This window comes from Odontesthes bonariensis, chromosome 2, assembly GCF_027942865.1.
Source record: "Odontesthes bonariensis isolate fOdoBon6 chromosome 2, fOdoBon6.hap1, whole genome shotgun sequence".
Classification (NCBI taxonomy): Eukaryota; Metazoa; Chordata; class Actinopteri; order Atheriniformes; family Atherinopsidae; genus Odontesthes; species Odontesthes bonariensis.
In genome coordinates, this window is record NC_134507.1 from 12,860,396 (window position 1) to 12,880,152 (window position 19,757).

General features: G+C 39.5%; 1 protein-coding gene across 6 annotated transcripts in view; it reads right to left on the minus strand.

Annotated features, from left to right (window-relative positions):
• Positions 1 to 2,787: 2,787 nt before the first annotated feature.
• Positions 2,788 to 19,757, minus strand: part of adgrb3 (adhesion G protein-coupled receptor B3) — a 105,792-nt gene continuing 88,822 nt past the window's right edge. For 5 of the 6 annotated variants that reach the window (XM_075477765.1, XM_075477756.1, XM_075477738.1 and 2 more), the window contains 12 exons: positions 13,915 to 14,065; positions 12,038 to 12,107; positions 11,563 to 11,629; positions 10,428 to 10,531; positions 9,994 to 10,092; positions 9,511 to 9,682; positions 9,283 to 9,378; positions 8,395 to 8,434; positions 6,236 to 6,915; positions 6,050 to 6,085; positions 5,096 to 5,200; positions 2,788 to 3,814 (listed from right to left, as the gene is read on the minus strand). In XM_075477765.1, the coding sequence (XP_075333880.1) occupies positions 3,626 to 3,814; positions 5,096 to 5,200; positions 6,050 to 6,085; positions 6,236 to 6,915; positions 8,395 to 8,434; positions 9,283 to 9,378; positions 9,511 to 9,682; positions 9,994 to 10,092; positions 10,428 to 10,531; positions 11,563 to 11,629; positions 12,038 to 12,107; positions 13,915 to 14,065 (1,809 nt within the window). In that variant the 3' untranslated portion in view covers positions 2,788 to 3,625. The remainder of the gene's footprint in view (positions 3,815 to 5,095; positions 5,201 to 6,049; positions 6,086 to 6,235; positions 6,916 to 8,394; positions 8,435 to 9,282; positions 9,379 to 9,510; positions 9,683 to 9,993; positions 10,093 to 10,427; positions 10,532 to 11,562; positions 11,630 to 12,037; positions 12,108 to 13,914; positions 14,066 to 19,757) is intronic. The other variant, XM_075477747.1, reaches the window with a different exon arrangement.

Here is a 19,757-nt window from a genome sequence, read left to right on the forward strand (position 1 = left end):
TGCATTAAGTTTGTTCTATTTTGCCCAGTCGAATAATTCCAAGCTCACCTGTGTGGATTAGGTATGGTGACACAAGTCATCCAGTGGAGCTGATGAGGAACTTCACATTTAATTACCATGACATGATATAAGTACATACATGATCTTCGAAACCTCTTTTTTTTCCCACTTTTATCTCAATGAAATGTATTCTGTAGAAATCAAAGGCAGGCAGTGGTGTTGTATTGAGTATATTCTTACCATTTGGCACTTTGCCACTGAAAAATGTTTGAATGAGACATATACTAATGTATTTCCCAAATTGTTGATGCACTGAAATGTACATGAAACCCTGGAGTTTTCCCCATTCAGACCTATGGTAGCCTTTAAAAATATTTTCAAACCTACAACCTTTTTCTGACAAACTTGACATAATTGTGAGTGTCCATTAAAACCTGTATTTCTCAGCCTCTGAAAAATTATGAATATGTGGTAAAAAAAAAAAAAAATAACAACAGAGGTTAAACCTTCTGCTTTAATTGCCAATTATTGATTTTACCTTGATGTTAATCAGCATATCCTTTTTTTTTAAAGATATGATTTGAGTGTCTTGATGATGAGGACAAAAACACGATACGTTTTTTACATAATTATGGTGACTATAGTTTCAATTGGTTTGTAGAAAATACAGTGGTTCAAAGACAATATTTCAAATATTGAAAATGAGATATGTATTTATTTTATTCTTTTCTAAGAATTCAGAGAAATCTCTTTTAAGAACGGACAAGGCTGAAAACCAACACTGGATGGCAGTAGTCTTTGGCGCTCTGCATTAAACACAGATGTGATTCTGTTGAGGAACAGCTTGTCACTATATCTACAAAAATCTAAATATAACTCTATCATAAAAATAATAAAGAACAGCCTTTGTGAACATGATTGAAAAACTTTAGTTTTACCAGTCCTCAGTTCATTTATAATGAATTGAGGCAAAGCTGAAAATTAATTTGTCTGACGGATCGAAACGGGACGATGTTTTTGAATGTCATGGACACTGCATCCTCTGTGTTGAAGAAGAAAGAAGCATCCGGTTTGCTGTCAGCACACAGTTTACAAGCAGGATCTACGATTGTCCGGTGGCTGATTAGTTCCACATCTGCGAAATATCACAAAAAACTACATACTCTGAAGAGACAAATCCAGGCAACGTCTTTTTAATGGACGTGCTCTTTTTCAGCAGCACAATGCCAAATTATTTTACAGCTCCATACCGAAAGCCTGTCTGCAGTCCAGAGCGATGGAAACCTATGGAAAACATTTGGTGCATTACTACATAAAAGTTAAAACAAAAGAGTAAGAGAAAACTGAACTTTTCAGCAGCTGAGAAATAATTGCAAGCAAGATGCTGGAAAATATTTCAAATTCAGAACGACAACAGCTGTTCCCCTCGGCGCCCACACACCTGAGTGTTGTCAAAGATGGAGGTGATGCGGCACGGCAGGTAAACATGCTCCTGTCCTAACTTTTTAAGAATTTGTTGCCGACATTAAATCAATCACTTACTTCTCAAAAAATTGAAATATACAGTTATGATAGTTTTTAATTTAACTATGGACTGCTCAGTTAAAAAAAAATAAGTAGCAGTTTGTCTGCAAAATCATTGCAATGTTTATTTAATTCATTTCACACAGCATCCAGACCCGTTGAATCTGTGTTGTAAAATAAACAACTTACAGTGTAGCCTACTGAGTACTTTTCCAAGATGCTCTTCCCAGCTTGACTGCTCTGGTTCATGTCCTGACTTTTGCAGTACAGTCTGTTGTTGAGCCTCTTAAGCCTCTCAAACACAAACCATTAACTGCTATGAACTCTCTGTGCAAAGGCCTAAACTTTCCACTCATAGGAGACAGCCTCCAGCATAAAACATATAGCCAGAGCCGTGTTGTTCAGAGGCACTGGATGCTGGCTCATTAATGATGGAAAAAGAAAAAAAACAAAACCGTAACAGTTCTGTATATAATTAACCTAATTATGTCTGCTAGTTTGAATTGAAAGGCACTGTACAGTGCATTACATACATTAATGTCTCGACTGAGCCCTGCATTTAATCAGCTTAATTTATGTTGTAATGACGTCACAGCACAGCTGTACCCGCCTGCGTTTACTGTCTGGTTCCCCTTGTTTTTCACTGATGATGAAGTCACACCTCTTCCTCTAGCTCTTCCTCTTCTCCTGCTTTTACCCCTGCTTCTAAATACGGGAGGGGGTAAGTAGCACATGCAGGCGCTCTCGTTGCAGAGTGGCAGCCATAATGCACAGACCACCGGACAGAGCAAACAAGATTTTCTCTCAGCTCTGGCAGCCTCCTCCCATTAGAGCGTTGCCTGGACCTGTCTGTCTGAGAAAGCTGATCTTATCAGGAGAACTCTCCGGAGGCACAGAGACAGATTAGGAGTTTAAATGTTTCCTAGCCAAATTCAGAAATTAGATATGGTGGGCGGATATGTGAGGTGAGGCCTCAAATAGAACAAACCGTCAGCTTCAAATCGCTGACTTACCTGAGCTAAAACAAAACAAAACAAAACAAAACACCAAAGTTGATGATATTTGAAGCACTGGAGACAATGTTTTGGATAATACACTCTATACTAGTCAAATGGAGCTAAGATTGGTTATTCACTAGTACTGGGACACTGTCAATCAGGACTTATCTCACCGTACGTCCTGAGTGTGCATAATTTAATGGTAATTGAGTGATGCACTTGACAATCAACACACAACATAAACTAGACACAACCTCTGAAGCAGTACGAACATATTTCCTCTTTTATTTACATTCCTTTTCAAATGTTAACATTTTTCGCTATAACTTTTGATCAGGTTGGCATTTTTTTTCTCATTAAAATAAATTGGCACAAGTAAAACATATGTAGACAAAAGTTTATTTACACCATACAACATTTTGTTTTTAAATATTTTATACAGAGCTGCAGATGAGAGAGCTTGCTGGGATCCTTCAAGCAGAGTCTGCAGTATTAAAGTTGTGAAATATATTATTTATATAAAAGTGAGTATTATCTTTATTGCATTTAAAGCAATGAAGAATGTAGCTTGACAAACATTCATTTTAATATGACAGAAAAATCCTCTTTGCCTCCCATGTTTTATATTATAAAGTAAAAAGTGTAGTAATGGCCAAACAGACTGTTATAAACTTTTTAAAAACCTGCATAAATATATACATTGTGCTCCCGGGTCCAGTTTTAGGAAATCAAAACTAGACCCGATGAAGCTGGGACGACATGGCATGTCATTTTCTTTGTGAGGTTTCATCTAGAGTTTACCTTTTTTAAGCCAATTCCTCAACAGATAATTTGAAACACATGATGGTAAATATTGTACACCAGGCTGCCCCACACTAAGTACACTAGTGAGAATACAAAAAGTAACACGGATGTTTTTATCCCTTTTTCTTCTTTTTTCTCTCTCACCAGTCTTTATATTGGCACATAATGTCCCTGCCACACTCATAAGATCCAGATATGTATGCCAAGGCTGTTAGAAAAGTCTGTTGCTTTATTCAGTGCAAAATACATCCCCAGTCTCCTCCTTTCCTAGTTTGCATTTTTTTTCTCTTCTTTCCCCTCTAGACTTCTGTTTGGAAGTCTCCCTCCTGCACATCTAAGGGTAAGTTGACACACTTCTCCCACTCTGCAGGCGTCATCTCCAGTGAGTTCTTGGTGTCAGATTCTAGTACATTCATAGTGGCGTAGTTCTGGTACTCACAGGCTGGATTGTAGCTCTCCCATGGGTTCTGTTTTGGCATTGCCTTGTCCTGTGAAACAGCCAGCAGGGTGTGACATTAGTGGCATTACATCCTCTATAGCAAAACTGCTGATTTTTTTTGTTCAAAACTGACTTTTCCAGTGAATTAATTTAATTCAAAAGGACATTATATGAATTCCTTCCATTGCTAATAGAAAATCATGGATTAATGCTGAGGGAAGCATCAAATAACAAAAGATAATGGCAGTGTATTAAATGTGAACATGGTTAGACTATTGCCATGGAACTGAACTGTGTTTCCCCAAAGCACAGAAAGTGGAGCACTATATGTGCTGCATGTGTGAGCCATTCATCTGAATGTGCTCTGGCTGACAGTCCCAAAGACACTATTGCAAGTAAGGGAGAGAAGAAGCTCCCCATCAGGGAATATAAAATGGATACCAATGTCTGCTGCCAGCTCTGCAGAAGATTCATTTAGAAAAAAAGAGAAAATGGAAAAAAAGAGTGAGTAGTTATCATTTTCTATACAAAAGTAACTTGCACTGTAACTAAGCAACAGTCCTCAAACTGCCCTGCACTGCAGATGTAATTGAAATGGGAGTAAAAGAGTATCATATAGAAACATAAGGCAAAACTGCCATTGTCTTATCATCCGACTGCGGTTGGTCACAAGCTCGATTTCTATTTGATGCATTCGATGCAGAAAAGAAAAAAAAAGGAAAAGAAAAAAAGCTGCTCATGTGAGACAGGCTCATAAGGCTCATAAGGCTTATAAGGCTCGATGTCCCCAATGTGTACTGCTCCAACCAGGTGTGGAGACAGATGGTGAGACTTTTGGTTTGCAGCAAGGTCAGGAGGAATCCTCATAATTAGCCTGACTTCTAGATGGAGTGAAGTTTTCCCCCCACACAGCTGCCGTAAGAGAACAACCACATTAAGGTACTACTTGTATAGATGTTGATAGATTAAATAATCCGCCATGCATTAAAGAAAAAAAAAAAGATGGGGGTTGCTAAGTAGATAATGTGCATGTAAATAAAAGTGCATTAATGGCCTTGCATTGGAATGGATGTAGTCTACTGCAGCAACATTGCTAAAGGTCTGTTTTTCTTGAGACTGGCCTTGCGGAGAAAAATGCTTCAGTGCTTTTAAGGGACAGCCCCTCAGCTGCAGACAGGCTCACTACATATCGGAAGGCACACTTTAGCTACATAACCACTCATCTGCACAATCACACGTAATGTGTCCTGCACATATATCTAAATAGGGTATTTGGATTTTGCTCTCTTTTACTGGCCGACAGCCACCCCCCTGGTTTCCTGTTACTCACCATGCTGCCCATATTTGGTATGTCTCGAAATCGGTCCAGGGTTTGAAATTTCTGATTCAGTTCCTGGAACAGCTCCATGTGTCTTTTCCTGGTGTGCATGACTTTCTGCAATGGCAAGGGTTTTTTCTTTGGTATTGACAGCCAATAATGGAAATGCATCTTCCTCTCCATCCCCTCCAACTCTGATCAATTTGTTACTGTCATGGTAGTTTACTAATAGGCCAGGTTTGAAACAAATCTACTTGACTCTGCATATATACAAGTGACTGCCAAACTCAAGGAAACAGCGAGATAATTAAAGTTAGGGTTAAAGGACGCCTAATGCTTAAACATAATTCTTCAGTGATAAATGACCTCATTTAGAGTTTTGTTGGTGTAAGGGAAATCCTTGTGATCAAATCTTGGCACAAATCTTCCACTATAAGCTCTGGTGTCTATCTAAGCTAAAACAAAAAATGCACACTGTGCCAAAATAGCTGCCAGAAGTCCCATGTTTCCTGTGTTTTGACAGAGGTTACAATATATATGCAGTAAAGCCTGATTTAACAATGCAAAGGAAAAGCTAAAACCTGCCAAAGGGGATTTTAATATGTCTTTGCGAGCCAATATAATCTTTGCTGAAACCAGTGATAAAATCAGATGTGAAATGTGCAAATGACTTTAAAAGCATACAGTTTGAAAATCAACATATAGCTAATGGATGTAGGAGATGGAGGGGGATAAAATGTTGATGAAAACTGTTGCCCTGTTTGTCAGTTGACAGCCTTGCATTTATCTTAACTACGCAGCATGTCAATAAATCTTGTTGAGCCAAGGCTGTGTAACTCCAATAAGCTTAAGAGGCCCAATGAGTACCAGTAAATCAAATGACAAACACAACTGCAAAAAAAAATTCTGCATAAAAAGCTAAAAGCATGCACTACAGGAAGAAATATGTATATATATTTGACATACCTCAAAGTCCAGATCAGAATATCGTGATTTTCTTCTCTGTAAAAATAAAACATGACTTGAGTCAAACTTTTTATGACATCAGCTTAGGTAGATATGAATATATCAAATGTGGGAGAGATATTTTGAAATGTGCTGTGAAGTGTTTATTGCAGCTCTGTGCTCTCTCATCCTCATGAGAGTATGTACCTCCAGGGAGCTCATAGATATTGTAGACCCTGTCTCACTCCGAGAAAGCCCTCCAGCTTCCTCCATCTCAGCGAGGAAGTTCTTAACAGCCGTGCGAGGTTCAAAGGGCCGGCTTTGCATCTGTTCTGGAGCGCTAGGATACTGCTGCTCCAGGTTCACATTCATGTGGTCCATGCCTGACGGGCTGATATTGAAGTCAGGGCTCATCTTGTAATGCATTAGCCTCTCATGTGGCAGCGTATCCATTGTGATGTTCATCTTGGTGTCCTCCTTGAGGAGGGTGGGCATGTTACCCGACCCTGACATTGCTGCTGCAGAGGCCCGAGGCATGACTATGTAGTCCGTCTCCATCATCTGACCCTGCACTGGATGGCCCTCCATATCATGGCCACCCATGTCTAGGTCACCCTGGCGCATGGCGTCGTCGGTGCACAGGTAAACAGTGCGGCGCATTTCGGCGTTGCTGTCGGCCATGCACTGCTCTTTCAAGTCACCCACTCCCAGCGGCATGTGCAGAGCTGAAGGCTGCTGGATTATCACTTTGGAGATAATGTTGCCAGGCAACGTGGAGTAGTTGAGGCCCTCAGGGCCTTTCTCATCCTCCTCATCATTTAGCGAAATACGGGAGAGGGTGCCTGTTATGGTGGCGGCACGACAAGAGCCCATGTCTTTGTGGAGTGCTGCAGGGCAGGGTGACACAAGGATTAGTTGGAATTCCTCAGAACTGAAACCAGCCTCACTGTTTGTTTTCGACTTTCCAGCTTGTGACCAAAAGAACAAGAGAATTCAAATCAACATTAGGGAATCCTCAAAGGAATTTGTAATGTAGAGGGGAAACGGTAGTGACAGGATGAATATGCTGTAAGTGTGACATTACACTAAATACAAAGAAACACAACTGCAGACACTGGAGTCCCTGGAGGATGTTACTGTAAATGAGCAAGAATGGTTTCATCCTCTCTCTGTAACACCCCCCCCCCCCCCCCCCCCCCCCTTGCCATACAGTGTGTTTATCCTAATGCTAACTTCTGATGCAGATGACATTGTAGTGCACCAGATATTCTAAAAGAAACAACACTTATCTATTCAGAAATACCCTCTGGTTATAAGATCACCCTCCCTTTCCCATTGAACTTTCTAATCTTTGCCTTATGACTCACTAAGAGTCTTTTCCCCAAAGGCCAGCAAGGACATTACAAAGAACAACAACCAAGATCAAGAGCCTCTCTTTCTGTGTGGGGAACTTGGTGTGAACACAGTGAGAGACTGCTGTGAGAGATTTACCCAGAATAATTCCCCTGATCAACGTTTACACTTTAATGTTGGACAGTGACACTGCACCTCTTCTGGTAAACAACCAACGTAAAACTCTGTGCAAGCACAGAGTGGCCATTACAATATATTTCTGTTAGGTCTGAATCTGATCGTGATGTATAAATGAGCTCTGCCTTTTTTGCATCAGGCACTGCATGTCCACTTTAGTTTTACAAGACTGCAAAGCATAGGTTAGAAGAGCCAGAGAGCCATTCTATTAACAAGCTGTGTTGTGTTTCTCAGAGCTCTGAATTATGGTCAGCTTGGTCAATCCTTGCAGATTCATTTAGGATGTGCTCGTCATTAGTTTGGAAGGGATTGGATACAGACAAGACCATATTTTAATGCAGGATACTCTGCACAGTCTTCCTTTATCACAGTTTTTTTTCGCCCAAGACATATTCATATTTCCTAATAATTACTGCACCTCAAAAGTAAAAGAAAAAAAACAAGCAATTACCCCTCCAATGGTACACGTTGAGAAAGAAAATCCTTCCAAAATTAGCCACAGAGCATCTATGCACCCATTCCATAACATATCAACATGCTAATGAAAAACAATTAAAAAGTGTGACTGAGAAACTATCCTTGTACTCTCATTTACTGAGCTTATTTTTTATAACAAAGCTGAAAAATAAAATGAAAATCCAGTGGCTCCCTTAATAAGGTTTTGTACTCAGATTAAAGTCAGTGTTTTGGTAACTGTGAAAAAAACTCCTGCGGGGATTGTTGGTTGTTATATAAACTGAGCTATTTTTTACATTCTAACCTCTGCTGTTTTTTCTTTTCTTTTTTTCAAGCAAAGCAAGAAGAATCTTGTTAAGAAGAGAACATCTGTTCTGTACCTGATCGGCAGGCGATGTCCACATCTTTCTCAAAGTCCGTCTGTAAGTAGAGGGCATCGGATGGTCAGTTTTGCTACAAATACCAATTCTTTTATAGTGTGTGCATTACAAGAAAAAAAAGAAAAAAAGCTGCAAAATCATTACCGGTATATATATATATATAACTTTTTTTTTCATTATTATCATTTCCAAGAGCTTGAGGGAATTGATACATTTATTTCATTTTCTGTTTCAACCCAACAATACATCAACAAAGCATGTGCGGGGGAAAATGCTGCTTCAGCAGCTGGGGATCCTTTTTTTGTCCTCACTGCTAATGAGTGTATTGAACCAAAGGGCCTTGACACTGTTGTGCTTTTGTGAAAACCGTTTCACTCAAAGGGGTATTAGAATACTAATGGCAGATCATTGCTATGATGTGCCAGAGGTGGCGGCGCACTAGATAAAGAGGCTGGTGTCCCGTTTCAAAGGTCAGACGGGGAACAGTCCTTTCTTACCCCACGAGGGGAAATGAGAGAGATGCATGGCAAACATGGACAGTGAGTTCAATCAAACTGAAATAAAAGGCTGAGCTCAGGGCCTCAGACAACAAAAGGGATCCAGTGCTATTCATCAGACGTCTGAGAGTCGATGCTGCATGTGATTGCAGCTTTTAAAAAGGCAGTGTATGGAAAATTAGAAACCTAAGGAAAACGAGTTTAAAAACATATGTAAAACTAAAAAATATATAACAATGGTGACAAAAGAAAAACCAAAAGCACACAAGTTAAATTAAAGTTAGTGGAAAAGTTAGTGCGCATGTGTTTCATTAATAACCAGGGAACATTGGGCCTACTTAAATTACAAAGTCTCTAATGGTTGCAGATAACAGACGGTTTCTGTGCCTACCATTATCTGAGCATGCCCATTAGGGAAGGTTCCTGTTGCATCACCACTGATTGGATCTTGGCAGTTTCTGAGCCTACATCTGAAAGCATCTTGGACCTAAACACCAAGGATAACAATTGATCTTCTTTTTTTCTTGTCCACATATATATGTATATATATATATATACATATACACACTAATGTATTTCAGATGAGTGAAAAGAGGTGGGAACTTAAAGCATGCCTCACCTCTCTCCGTAGGACACAGTGCACCATCACAATAACAAAACCCTGCAGTGAGTCAAAGACAGCAAAGAGGATCTGAAAGAGGATGGCGCGCTTGTCTGTCATGGCGAGCACTGCAGACATCCAGGTCAAAGCCAGCAGAGGAAGGACGACACAGGAACTCCACAGGGATGCCCTGAGAGGAGAAAAAGAAAAGAGAAAGGGGATTGTACAGGGGAGATAAACAAGATGAGGTATGAAGTGCTAAGTCAAATCTCCATGACGACCTGTTTCCTCAAGAGTGACAGCTGGGAATTACGCTTCATACGAGTAGTAATGAACACTATTTAAAAGACACTGCTGCTCTGTTCTTCTGATACACTGCGTAAGCTGGAATTTAATGTATGTCGCAGTAGGCTGTGAGATGGCTATGGGTGGACATGCTGGACATATAGAGACTCCCTGCAGTATTGTTTTATTGATTCATAGAAACTGACAAGCACTTACATTGCATTGCTAGCTGTAGTTGCTGATAAAGCAGTTGTTGATACAACACCACATTTGGCACACTTGAGAGTTAATCCCGTATGCGGCTCACTCATCTGTCTGTGGGACAAAAAGACAAGGAGACGACATCATAACAAACAATACTAACAGCCACATGACTTTACACTTGTTCTGTCATATTAGCAACAGCAGAGGCAGCCAATGTGTGGGCATTTTAATGATTTTCATCTTGGACTGATTCTGCCAAAGAAATGTAAAGCCAACTTGCTCCCAAGGGAGATCTGACCTCTTTATAGTTATGCCTCTAATTTCTTTTCATCCACAGGAAAGAGGTCTAAATCTCCATGTGTGTATAAAAAATACAAAGCTTAAAGAATGTATATTTTTGCATGATATTAAGATTGAGAAAGAGTAGAAGAAAAACGGGTACTAACAAGGATGTGCTGTCATACCCTGCTCGATGCTTCAGCTTCTTGTCCAGTATTCCATCTCTGGACACTAGTTTATTAAAAACCAAGATACCAATCACCATGTTGACCTGCAAACACAGAGGGAATGACTTAGGTCATCAATATACATCAATTTCTTCCATCGGCAATGAGCTTTGACCTCTGAAATTTTCGGCCAGTGGATGAGACATGGCAAGCACATTCAGCCCAGCTCAATACCCTTAAGAAAAGATTTGCCTGTCACGAGGCTCTTGCTTTCACAAAGGCACCTTCTCCTATTATTAGCAAGAAACTGAGTGAACTTCATAGTATTAGTATCTGGGTAGATTAAAAAAAAAACAGCCACACATTTGGATAAAATCTATTTCAAATCCTTGTAGCTGGGATAAAGAACTTAAGTATTTATGCAAATACATTCGGGTACGAATCTATTCAACAAGCTGTGAGACACTTGATTATGACGTTAGAGCATCGATACTGTGCTAACAGCAGAACAGTGCGGTGCTCGTTCCACTGCAGATGGCTGTTTCTTCCATTTTCTGAGATCCATCACAAGGGAGAAACAACAACACGGAAAGACTTCAACTGTTTTGGTCTCTGATGCTCAAACTAAAAGCATTTAGTCACTTTCATACCTCTGCAAAGAGCAGAAATTTGAGAGTGAAATATTGTATCACACATCCGGTCTTGCCATGCAAATAAAAGATAATAAAAAGAAACTCTGCTACATTAGAGTTTGGATAAATCGAAAGCATAAATACTTAATAACCACACAGCTACATGCAGGAGCATTATGGTAAATGAGAGGGAATCACTTTAATACAGTGCCTGATAGGACTCTCATTACTTTGACTTTGAAACCCGAGCTTATTCCTCCTGTTTGTCATTCTGACTCCGTGCAGTTGAACCACATTTACAACAAATTCACTTATGCCTTGAAACAAGCAACAAAATGTTTTGATTCATAGATTTATAAATAAATCTGCACATTCTTTTGTCTCGAGTGTTGGCTGGTGTTTTCATGTCTCTATTTTTTCTTGTAAATTCAAATTTCCTTTATATTCTTTGTATATGAAAATAAAAAATGGGCAATAAGTAGACACCGGTTACAGACACGCACCAGAACAACAGCTGCTGCGGGTCCAACAAAGGCGTACAGGAGCCCACCATCCAAAGAGAGCCAACAGCTGCAGGGAAAGCAAGGAAAAACAATTAATTCTCACTAAGACATTAACATCCATGTTAATGGTGCACACCATCATATCATTGTATTTTCCTCGATTGTCAGGGGAAGGCTGCCATATGCTGGAACTGAATACCCAAAGTTTCATAGGGAAATAAAATGCTAAGGAGATTTTAAGTAGTGTTTGTGCGTTTGGTATCCAGCAGGGATACAACTCACATGAAATCGGGGTCTTGCTGTGCTATTTTGAAATTTGATTAGGTTCATGGGACTGTGTTTATGGCTCTGTTTAGGATAAGTAAGTCCCTATAGCACTTGATCATCATTTTCTTAACTGTTATCATGAATCGACAGCATTAGTGCTGAATATCAAATAGAGATGGAAAACAAAAGGAAAAAAGAAAAAACTTACTATGAGGGTGTCCCATAGCCCTTTGTTTTGGTGAATCCCATTGAAACAGCAACTACTAAAGCGGGTAATCCTTTAAAAAAAAAAAAAAAGAGGACATTAAAAAGTTATTAGAGCACTTTCTATCACTGAAAGGGAAAAAAAAAAAAAAAAGCAAACAAAACACTTCAATGCAGAGAAAACCAGCCGCTGTGCCTTTTAGTCATTAAACAAAGTGCAGCTAGACTGATTCCATTAGAGACCCCAGTATGAGACTATGCGGACATCTGAGAGTATATGATCAGCTATATACATTTCAGCATCTCAATCTACATATTGTATAGAATTCCATTAAGAGGCCGAAGAGAACAGACTGTAGGATGCGTTGACAAAATAGCAGCAGTGCAACAAATACAGAGGGCCACCAAGTGAGATTTCATCACTGTACTGTGAGAAATTTCACCACCCTCCACACCTTTGATAGGAAGGGTTTTGCTGTGTGGCTCCTCATTATAGATTTGTGTAATTGATGCTCTCCTTACTTTTGTGTGCTCAGAATATTAAAGATTTTTCTCTCCAAGCAGCACAGGCAGGTGCTATTGAAGTAATCAGTTTCCTGGAGGCACGAGCCAAAGACCCTGTGGCCATCCAGTGCCTCTCTGCAGTGGCGAAGAGGTAAAGTGTGCCGAGTGTACACAAGCATGCCATAAATCACAGCGCAGGCAACAGCCTGGTGGAGTCACTGCACTTCAAACAGGCTGAATTAAGAGACAAATGATAGCGTGTGTTGCGTGTTGCTTTATGGATCAGTTATGAAAAGGTTTATGTTGTCTGTTCTGATACAAATCGTAATCTCAGGGGGATTAGAAAATTTGATTTTTAAGTCATTACACATAGCATTCGCTGTTTGTGCCTTCATGCGTGTTCGCTGTCATGCAACACAGTCTAAACTTGTTCATCATCAAAATGTCTCTGATGGGATTTTTCCCAGCTTTTTTTCTACAGAAAATCTATGCGATAGTGGAACATTCTTTGGACATTTTTTGCAGCAAGCAGTTGCACTGCAATGACTAAGAGAGCCTTGTTTGTTGCTAGGTAACAAGAAGAATGAGAGTGGGCTCTTTCATAATCAAATAGATTTTTTTTTTTTTTTAAAGGAGAGATCTCTAGTAGTCTCAAAGAAAGAGCTCTTGGACTTGGATTCAGACTGCCATTTATCAAGAGAAATCTTTTTATTTTGACATGGATATTATGTCTGCTAGTGTTTATTAACGTGCATGCTCATATAACAATTTTTGCCATTATGACTTCATGATTAAAATGGTATATCTTCGATACCATGGTAATATTTGAATGTTGCCAACTGTATTTCTCTTCTGACACATGGCATTTTTACAAGTTAATCATTGAACATCAGACATTGCCAAACATTTAAGAAAATGTACAATCATTTCCCCTCATGCAGAATGTGGCTTCAGTATGTTCATTCAATACACTTTAAACATTCTATAGTTCTAAGGTCTATGAGTGAGGTCTTAGATACAATGGATTCTGCTGCAGTGTACTGTAAATGCCAAGCTCCCACCCTCTCTATCAGACATAAGGTCATTGCAACCTGCTATTGGAGAGCTGCACCAGTCTGCCCACCCCCCCAACCCACGCTACTCAAGGCCGATTTATTTACCCAGCCCCTCAGAGAGCTTGACTGGAGTACAAAAGCATCAAAACAAAGAGCCTGACAGGATGAGGACCTAGCTGCCTCACAGAGAACATGAGACTGGCGAACAGAAGACACAGTTGGTTGGAAAGACACCTTACCCAGAGACACTGTGAGAAAGTGGCAGCTGCAAGGCATTATGGGAGATAACAAGGTGGTTTGGGGGAACTCAGTGCTTACTTACCCCAACCCAGACACAGGAAGCGCTTGCGAATGAGCCTGGTCCGGACCTTTCCTGTCACTGCCATGTAGGACTGCCAGGCCTCTGTGAGGACCCAGCAGAACGATGCCAGGAAGAAGAAGTGCAGAAGGGCAGTTGTCATGATGCAGACACCCTATCGAAAGAGGAGAAAGTCATTGACCGTGGGTTCAAAGTTATATAGGTAATATATATGGAGATCAAACAAGACAATAATATATATATATATATATATATATATATATATATATATATATATATATATCACAATACGTAATATAAACAACAACCAAAAAGAAAAAAAATAATACAGATTCCCTCCGATTCTTACAGAGCAAGACACAGATTTACATAAATTATATAGATATTTCTCATTTTACTGGATCTATTCTTGACCTTCCACTTAAGGACCATCTTGTGCAGTGAAGCAAACAAAGCATTGGTTTAAAATGCAGCACCTGAGGTGGAGATGTTAGTTTAGATGAGATCACAGCCAGACTAGCTGACACAGAAAGCCATGCTGTAGCATTCCTCTGCACTAACCCTTATTAGTATGCCAGAGATCCCACCTGGAGGCATTTGAACCAAGGTCAAGTGTTTTACACAGACAGGAGGGGAAAAAAACAACAACAACACTGCTAAAATTAAACAGAATGAATGTGTCTGAGGCGACAGATTGCACTCAGAATTGAAAATGTAGCGGCACTTCTCAACTCTATTAGTTTGACCGTCTTTGCGCCACAGAGAGGCATCACTAAATGAGATTGTTTGGAGAAGGATAAGAAATGAAGAAGTACCCTGAAGAATCGAGTCACTGCACAGTGACATTTATGAAAAGGAGAGATTAAGCTTCCTTTCTATTCAGACTGTTTGCACTGCAAATCTGTGGTAATCTGAGTAATACTATACAAAGAGGGAAAGATTGAAGTGTAGCATCTCTTCCCAGGGTGTCCACACCATACTGTGAAATCTCCCATATACTTATATTCTCACTGAGAAAGCCACACTAAGTCCATCCCTCCCCTGCAGTGCTCCTGGAGTTCAAACGAGACAATAATCCTGCATTTCTCGGAGGTAGGAAATTCTGTTCCCACAAGGGATGTTAATTATGTTGATTCAGTTAGAAATTATTGGTCAATATTCATGTAGGATGCATTCTAGTGCAGTGTTTATTTCGTATTTCAGTTATACTTACAGTAAATACAAGATGCAGTCACTTTATTTGTAAAATAATAAGCTTGAAAACTAAAACTGCCCTGTTTGAACTGAAAAGATTTACAATCAAATTTTAGTTTCACCAGTGGTCAAACACTGGGCAGTCAATTGGGCCATCACAAATAATGTAGTGTTATTGTTGCAACAACAATGGTGAGAGCTACACTAGTTTTAAGAATAATATCAGCAAGTCTAACCTCTCAAATGTACATTTATCATCATGGTTATGTCTTCTGACAATTATCTTTGATATCTTGTATTTTATCAGCAAAAATTCAAAATTGGAATGAAGAGAACACCAGCACAACTTTAAGTATAAGAGGTAAACCATGCGTAAGGCAAATCATAATAGTAAAAGTGTCATTCATTGTTCAAGTGCCGGTAAACTCTGACTCTCCCAAACTTTCTGTAATGCTTATCCATGTTTAATAAGTTTTCAATACAAAATTGGAACCACGAGATTGGTTCGTGAATTCACCAAACTGTATTTAAGCATATTGTGGCACTGTTTGTGATTATTATTGGAGAAACACAAGATAAATCAATGAGGAAAAGCTTAAATTTGATGTGCTGGTGAAGACGGCAGATAGAGAAGGGGACGTCTGGAGCCTCTACTGCCTCAAGACTTGCACCCAAAGCTAATTCTAATGCTGCGGTTGCTCACGTGCCGTCCAAGATGCTGAAAATAGAGCCTCTTGTGTTTCCTGGAAACGGGTCATATGCAACCGTTACATTTCACGGTTCACTTGAATGCTTATACCATTCAGCCTCGTTAGTCCTCCAAAATAAAAACCATGTATTTGGACAGAGAGAGAAAGAGGCACCATGACGATGTCATGATGGCACTGATTAGGTGCAGGCAATCATACCAAAAAAGGGGTTGAAACCCAGAGTTCACATTGCCCTTTAGAAAAGGCAGAAATGTTGAGCGCACCGTGTCAGTATCCATGGAAACAGAGGAACTGAGGAAGGCACCACATTAAACATTGCAGAGCTGATAGACATGGTGAGTGGTGAAGGGGTGCATTTCAGGCCAGGTCAGGACAGAAAAGCTTAAGGTGAGGACAAAAAATGTGAGGAATTTCTTACTATGGGCTGACTGAACTCTAAAAGTTCAACCAAGAGACCCTTTTAGGTTTTATTCTTGCTCAAATATCAACGACTGAAAGCCCCTCACAATGAACCAAAAACTTATCAGTGATATGTTATTGAAGTGATTCAAGAAAAGAAAGTGAGGTTTGCTGATCCAAAGCATCCTCTCTAAATATTTGGGGGGGGGGACCTAATGATAATAATGTTGAGTTTGGTGGAGTTGATTTTTACTCATCAATCATTATTCATTAAACACAATATGTAGCAATACATGAATTGGATGTGTAAGACTACGGCAAACTTTCGGTCCATTAAGGGCAGAATTCTTCAAAACATATTCATACTCTCACTGCGTTACGCACTTAAAGAGATTAGATAGAAGGGGAGACGCACATAAATTGCACAGAATCTATAGGGCAACCCAAAATCATAATTTAAAATGTTATGGAGGATTTTATACCAAACCATATAACACAAGTTTTATCTTCCCATCTGTTCTGCTTCAATGTGGGAGAAAAAGGCTGAGTGTTATTTTGACCGAAGCACCTTCCTCCAGAATCAAGCCACAAGCCCCTAAGTGCTACATAAAGTTTCTGTTTGGATGGAGAACATTAAAAAACAAAAAGCAAAGTGGTAGTGGCGGCAAAGAGTTGTTAAACCACTGGAGAAAAAAAAAACAACACATTGTATTGCTACAATGCTACAGAAAATGGCTACTTCAACTCCCTTGAACAACTCAACCGCTCCATACTTTAACTGAATCTAAAACACTCCTGAAGTTCTAAAGAGTGCATACAATTATTCTATCGAACATAACCGGAGGATTCCCGCTTTTATAATACTGCCACTAAGTACAAAGGGATGAGAGCTATATATGAGTTGCGGTTAAAAAGGATAGCCTTCAACTTGTAGGAAGGGTTCAATCAAATCCCTCTTTCCTGCTCCTCATTATGAGGGAGGGAGGCTCTTTGTACAAAGAAAATGTACTATTATTAAAAAGTGTATTTTGCAGACCTTGAGCTTGTTTGTTTTAAATTTGATGTTTATTAACTTGTATAGAAAGGTTTCATTGCTACTAAGTTGCAAATGGTTCTTAGCTTCTTTTCTAACTCATCAGATGCACTCACACAGCTCTGCAGATCAGTGTGCCATTTTGACAACAATCACCAAATAAAAAGTAAAAGTGAAATGTTCAAGGTCTTTGTAATTTCCACATGCTTTGATGGGCCAGCTATACTGATATATAATACCCGCTCATTCAAAGAAAAGGTGCGATCTTCTAATCACCTGACACATCTGCAGATATATGCAGACAACCTCTATTAAGCTGCTCTTATTAAGTTATTAGTGGACTTTGGACACTGAGACCCCACTCCCACTTTGTGTATTTTTGCTCATTATAGAAAGAACATTTTACAGGAACATCGTAACTGTTTTTCTCTGCAATACCAGCAGCATTAGCCTCTCTCTGTTTGTCATCCTTCTATAAACCGAGATGAACTGGGAGAGTACAAAAGGAAAGTGCAGCGATCCAAAGGTGACTCACTGACTTCCTGCTCTCAGAGGACACCTCCACAGCAAAGAGATGATTTCTATTAGATGATGAGCAACTCTGAATCCACAAACTCTGGAGCCAATTATATGCACTTCTTAAGGGAGATGGTCGAAAAACAAGTGAGGCAGTGTCAGGCAACGTGGCAATTAAACCTACACGGGGACTGTGTTTTCTCCTTTCCACTCAAACTCTGGACTCGGCTGTATGTCTGATCAAACAGATGGAATATTACTCAAATATTATTACAACAGGACGTTATATACAGAGCACAAAGACGATTTCGATAAATATATTGCCTGTTACCCACAGCACCATTGAGCTTGAATGTATATTGGACCATTGTTGAACATAAGCCTCAGCTGGCTTAATTCTGACATTTCTAAAATAAAATATTTTGGCTTCTTGAAGGATCTAGAATGAATAGGCTTCCTAACTTGATAACAAGCTATAAGTACAATACTTTTTGCAACAGCAAAAAATAGTATAAACTGAAACATTAAAGTAGCAGACAAACTGCAAAGGTAGAAAGGTTGTAAAACATGCCAGATAATTATAAGGAACTTTTGAGTAAAGTGGTATTCTCTATGCGTTCATCACTGTGGCCTGTCCCTTTCACTTTTAAAAATCCTTTAATTTGATATTGGCATGAGAATACTGAGTCCTGTAGCTTATTTGTTTCGTATTTAAAACAATGATGGCCCCTAACAAAGAAATATGTTAATATCACCTGAATTTGTCACCCTGTGTTGAGGTCATTTGTCGAGTCAGTCCTAACAGAAGCTGAAATGACATCTTCAGTATGTCCGTGGATTTTCTGAAAAGCACATCATCTCAGTGCAGATTTCATAGACAGATATCCCATTAGAAGCACGCCGCGCACGAATTTCATGTTAAGTGGTGGTCCTTAATAATCGAGACAGGAGATGATTGGAGCCCTGATTAAAACTGACAGGGCATCAAATCAGCTAAGCTTTAAAAAATGCCCCAAGCGATTGTACATTCATAGCCATGGCTACTACTGAGGGCTAGATTTGTAAGGGCCACCAAGAAAACAGATGAACTCATGTATGGATGCAGTTTCTGATATTTTATGACATTAAAATGAAAAGCATGTAATGAATCAACTCCATTTTGAGTGTATGGTTACAGTTTGTACATTATGTCGATATATGATGTGGTGTGTAACAAGAAGGCAGATGCCGTTGAATTTATAAAGCAATTTCTATTTGATCATTTATTTTCAAATCCATTTTCTATAAAGAAATCAAGAGGGAGCACTCTGATTTAGGATATGGTTTCAAGTGCTCGCAGGTCCATCTAAATCACATCTGTAGCCATCTTGTAAGTAACTGAGTGGTACAGCACGAGCAAATGCTTTCTAACCGTGGAACACACCTTCAGACATTGCAACTGTTTGAAAGATTTTGGGATCTGGTGCAAACGTAGAGTTGAATTGATCTAAAATCTACAACTGCTGCATTATAAAATCCAAATGTTTTTTTGAAAAAGCAGGTTAATGAGGTGAAAGCTAAAGAGAACAGATTAATGGGGACAAACTGGAAGATAATGAGTGTGTCTCATTCCAAAAGGTAAAGGCTCACGGAGAAAGTGGTTACACAATGAAATGTCTGTAATTGGACAATGTGTCATTCTGTTGTGTTGCCAAATGACTGAGAAGGGCATCTGTGTGGGTAGCTACTTTTTGTAAAGCCATCTTTCACATTATCCACAGTTACACTGCTGGCCAGATGAAGTTCCCCCTTCCCCTACAGTAGAGTTTGTCCTTTTGAATCCTGCAGTAGCTTGGTGTCAAATGCATAACATCCGAGCAAAAACTGCCCTACATCTCTCTGTGATACTTTTGCTAAACTAACTTACCTTGAATGTGCTGCTTTACAAATTCTGTATTTGACCTCAGAGTGATCTGAGAGTCCTTTGTGACCATTTTTGTTGTTGTTTTCTCACT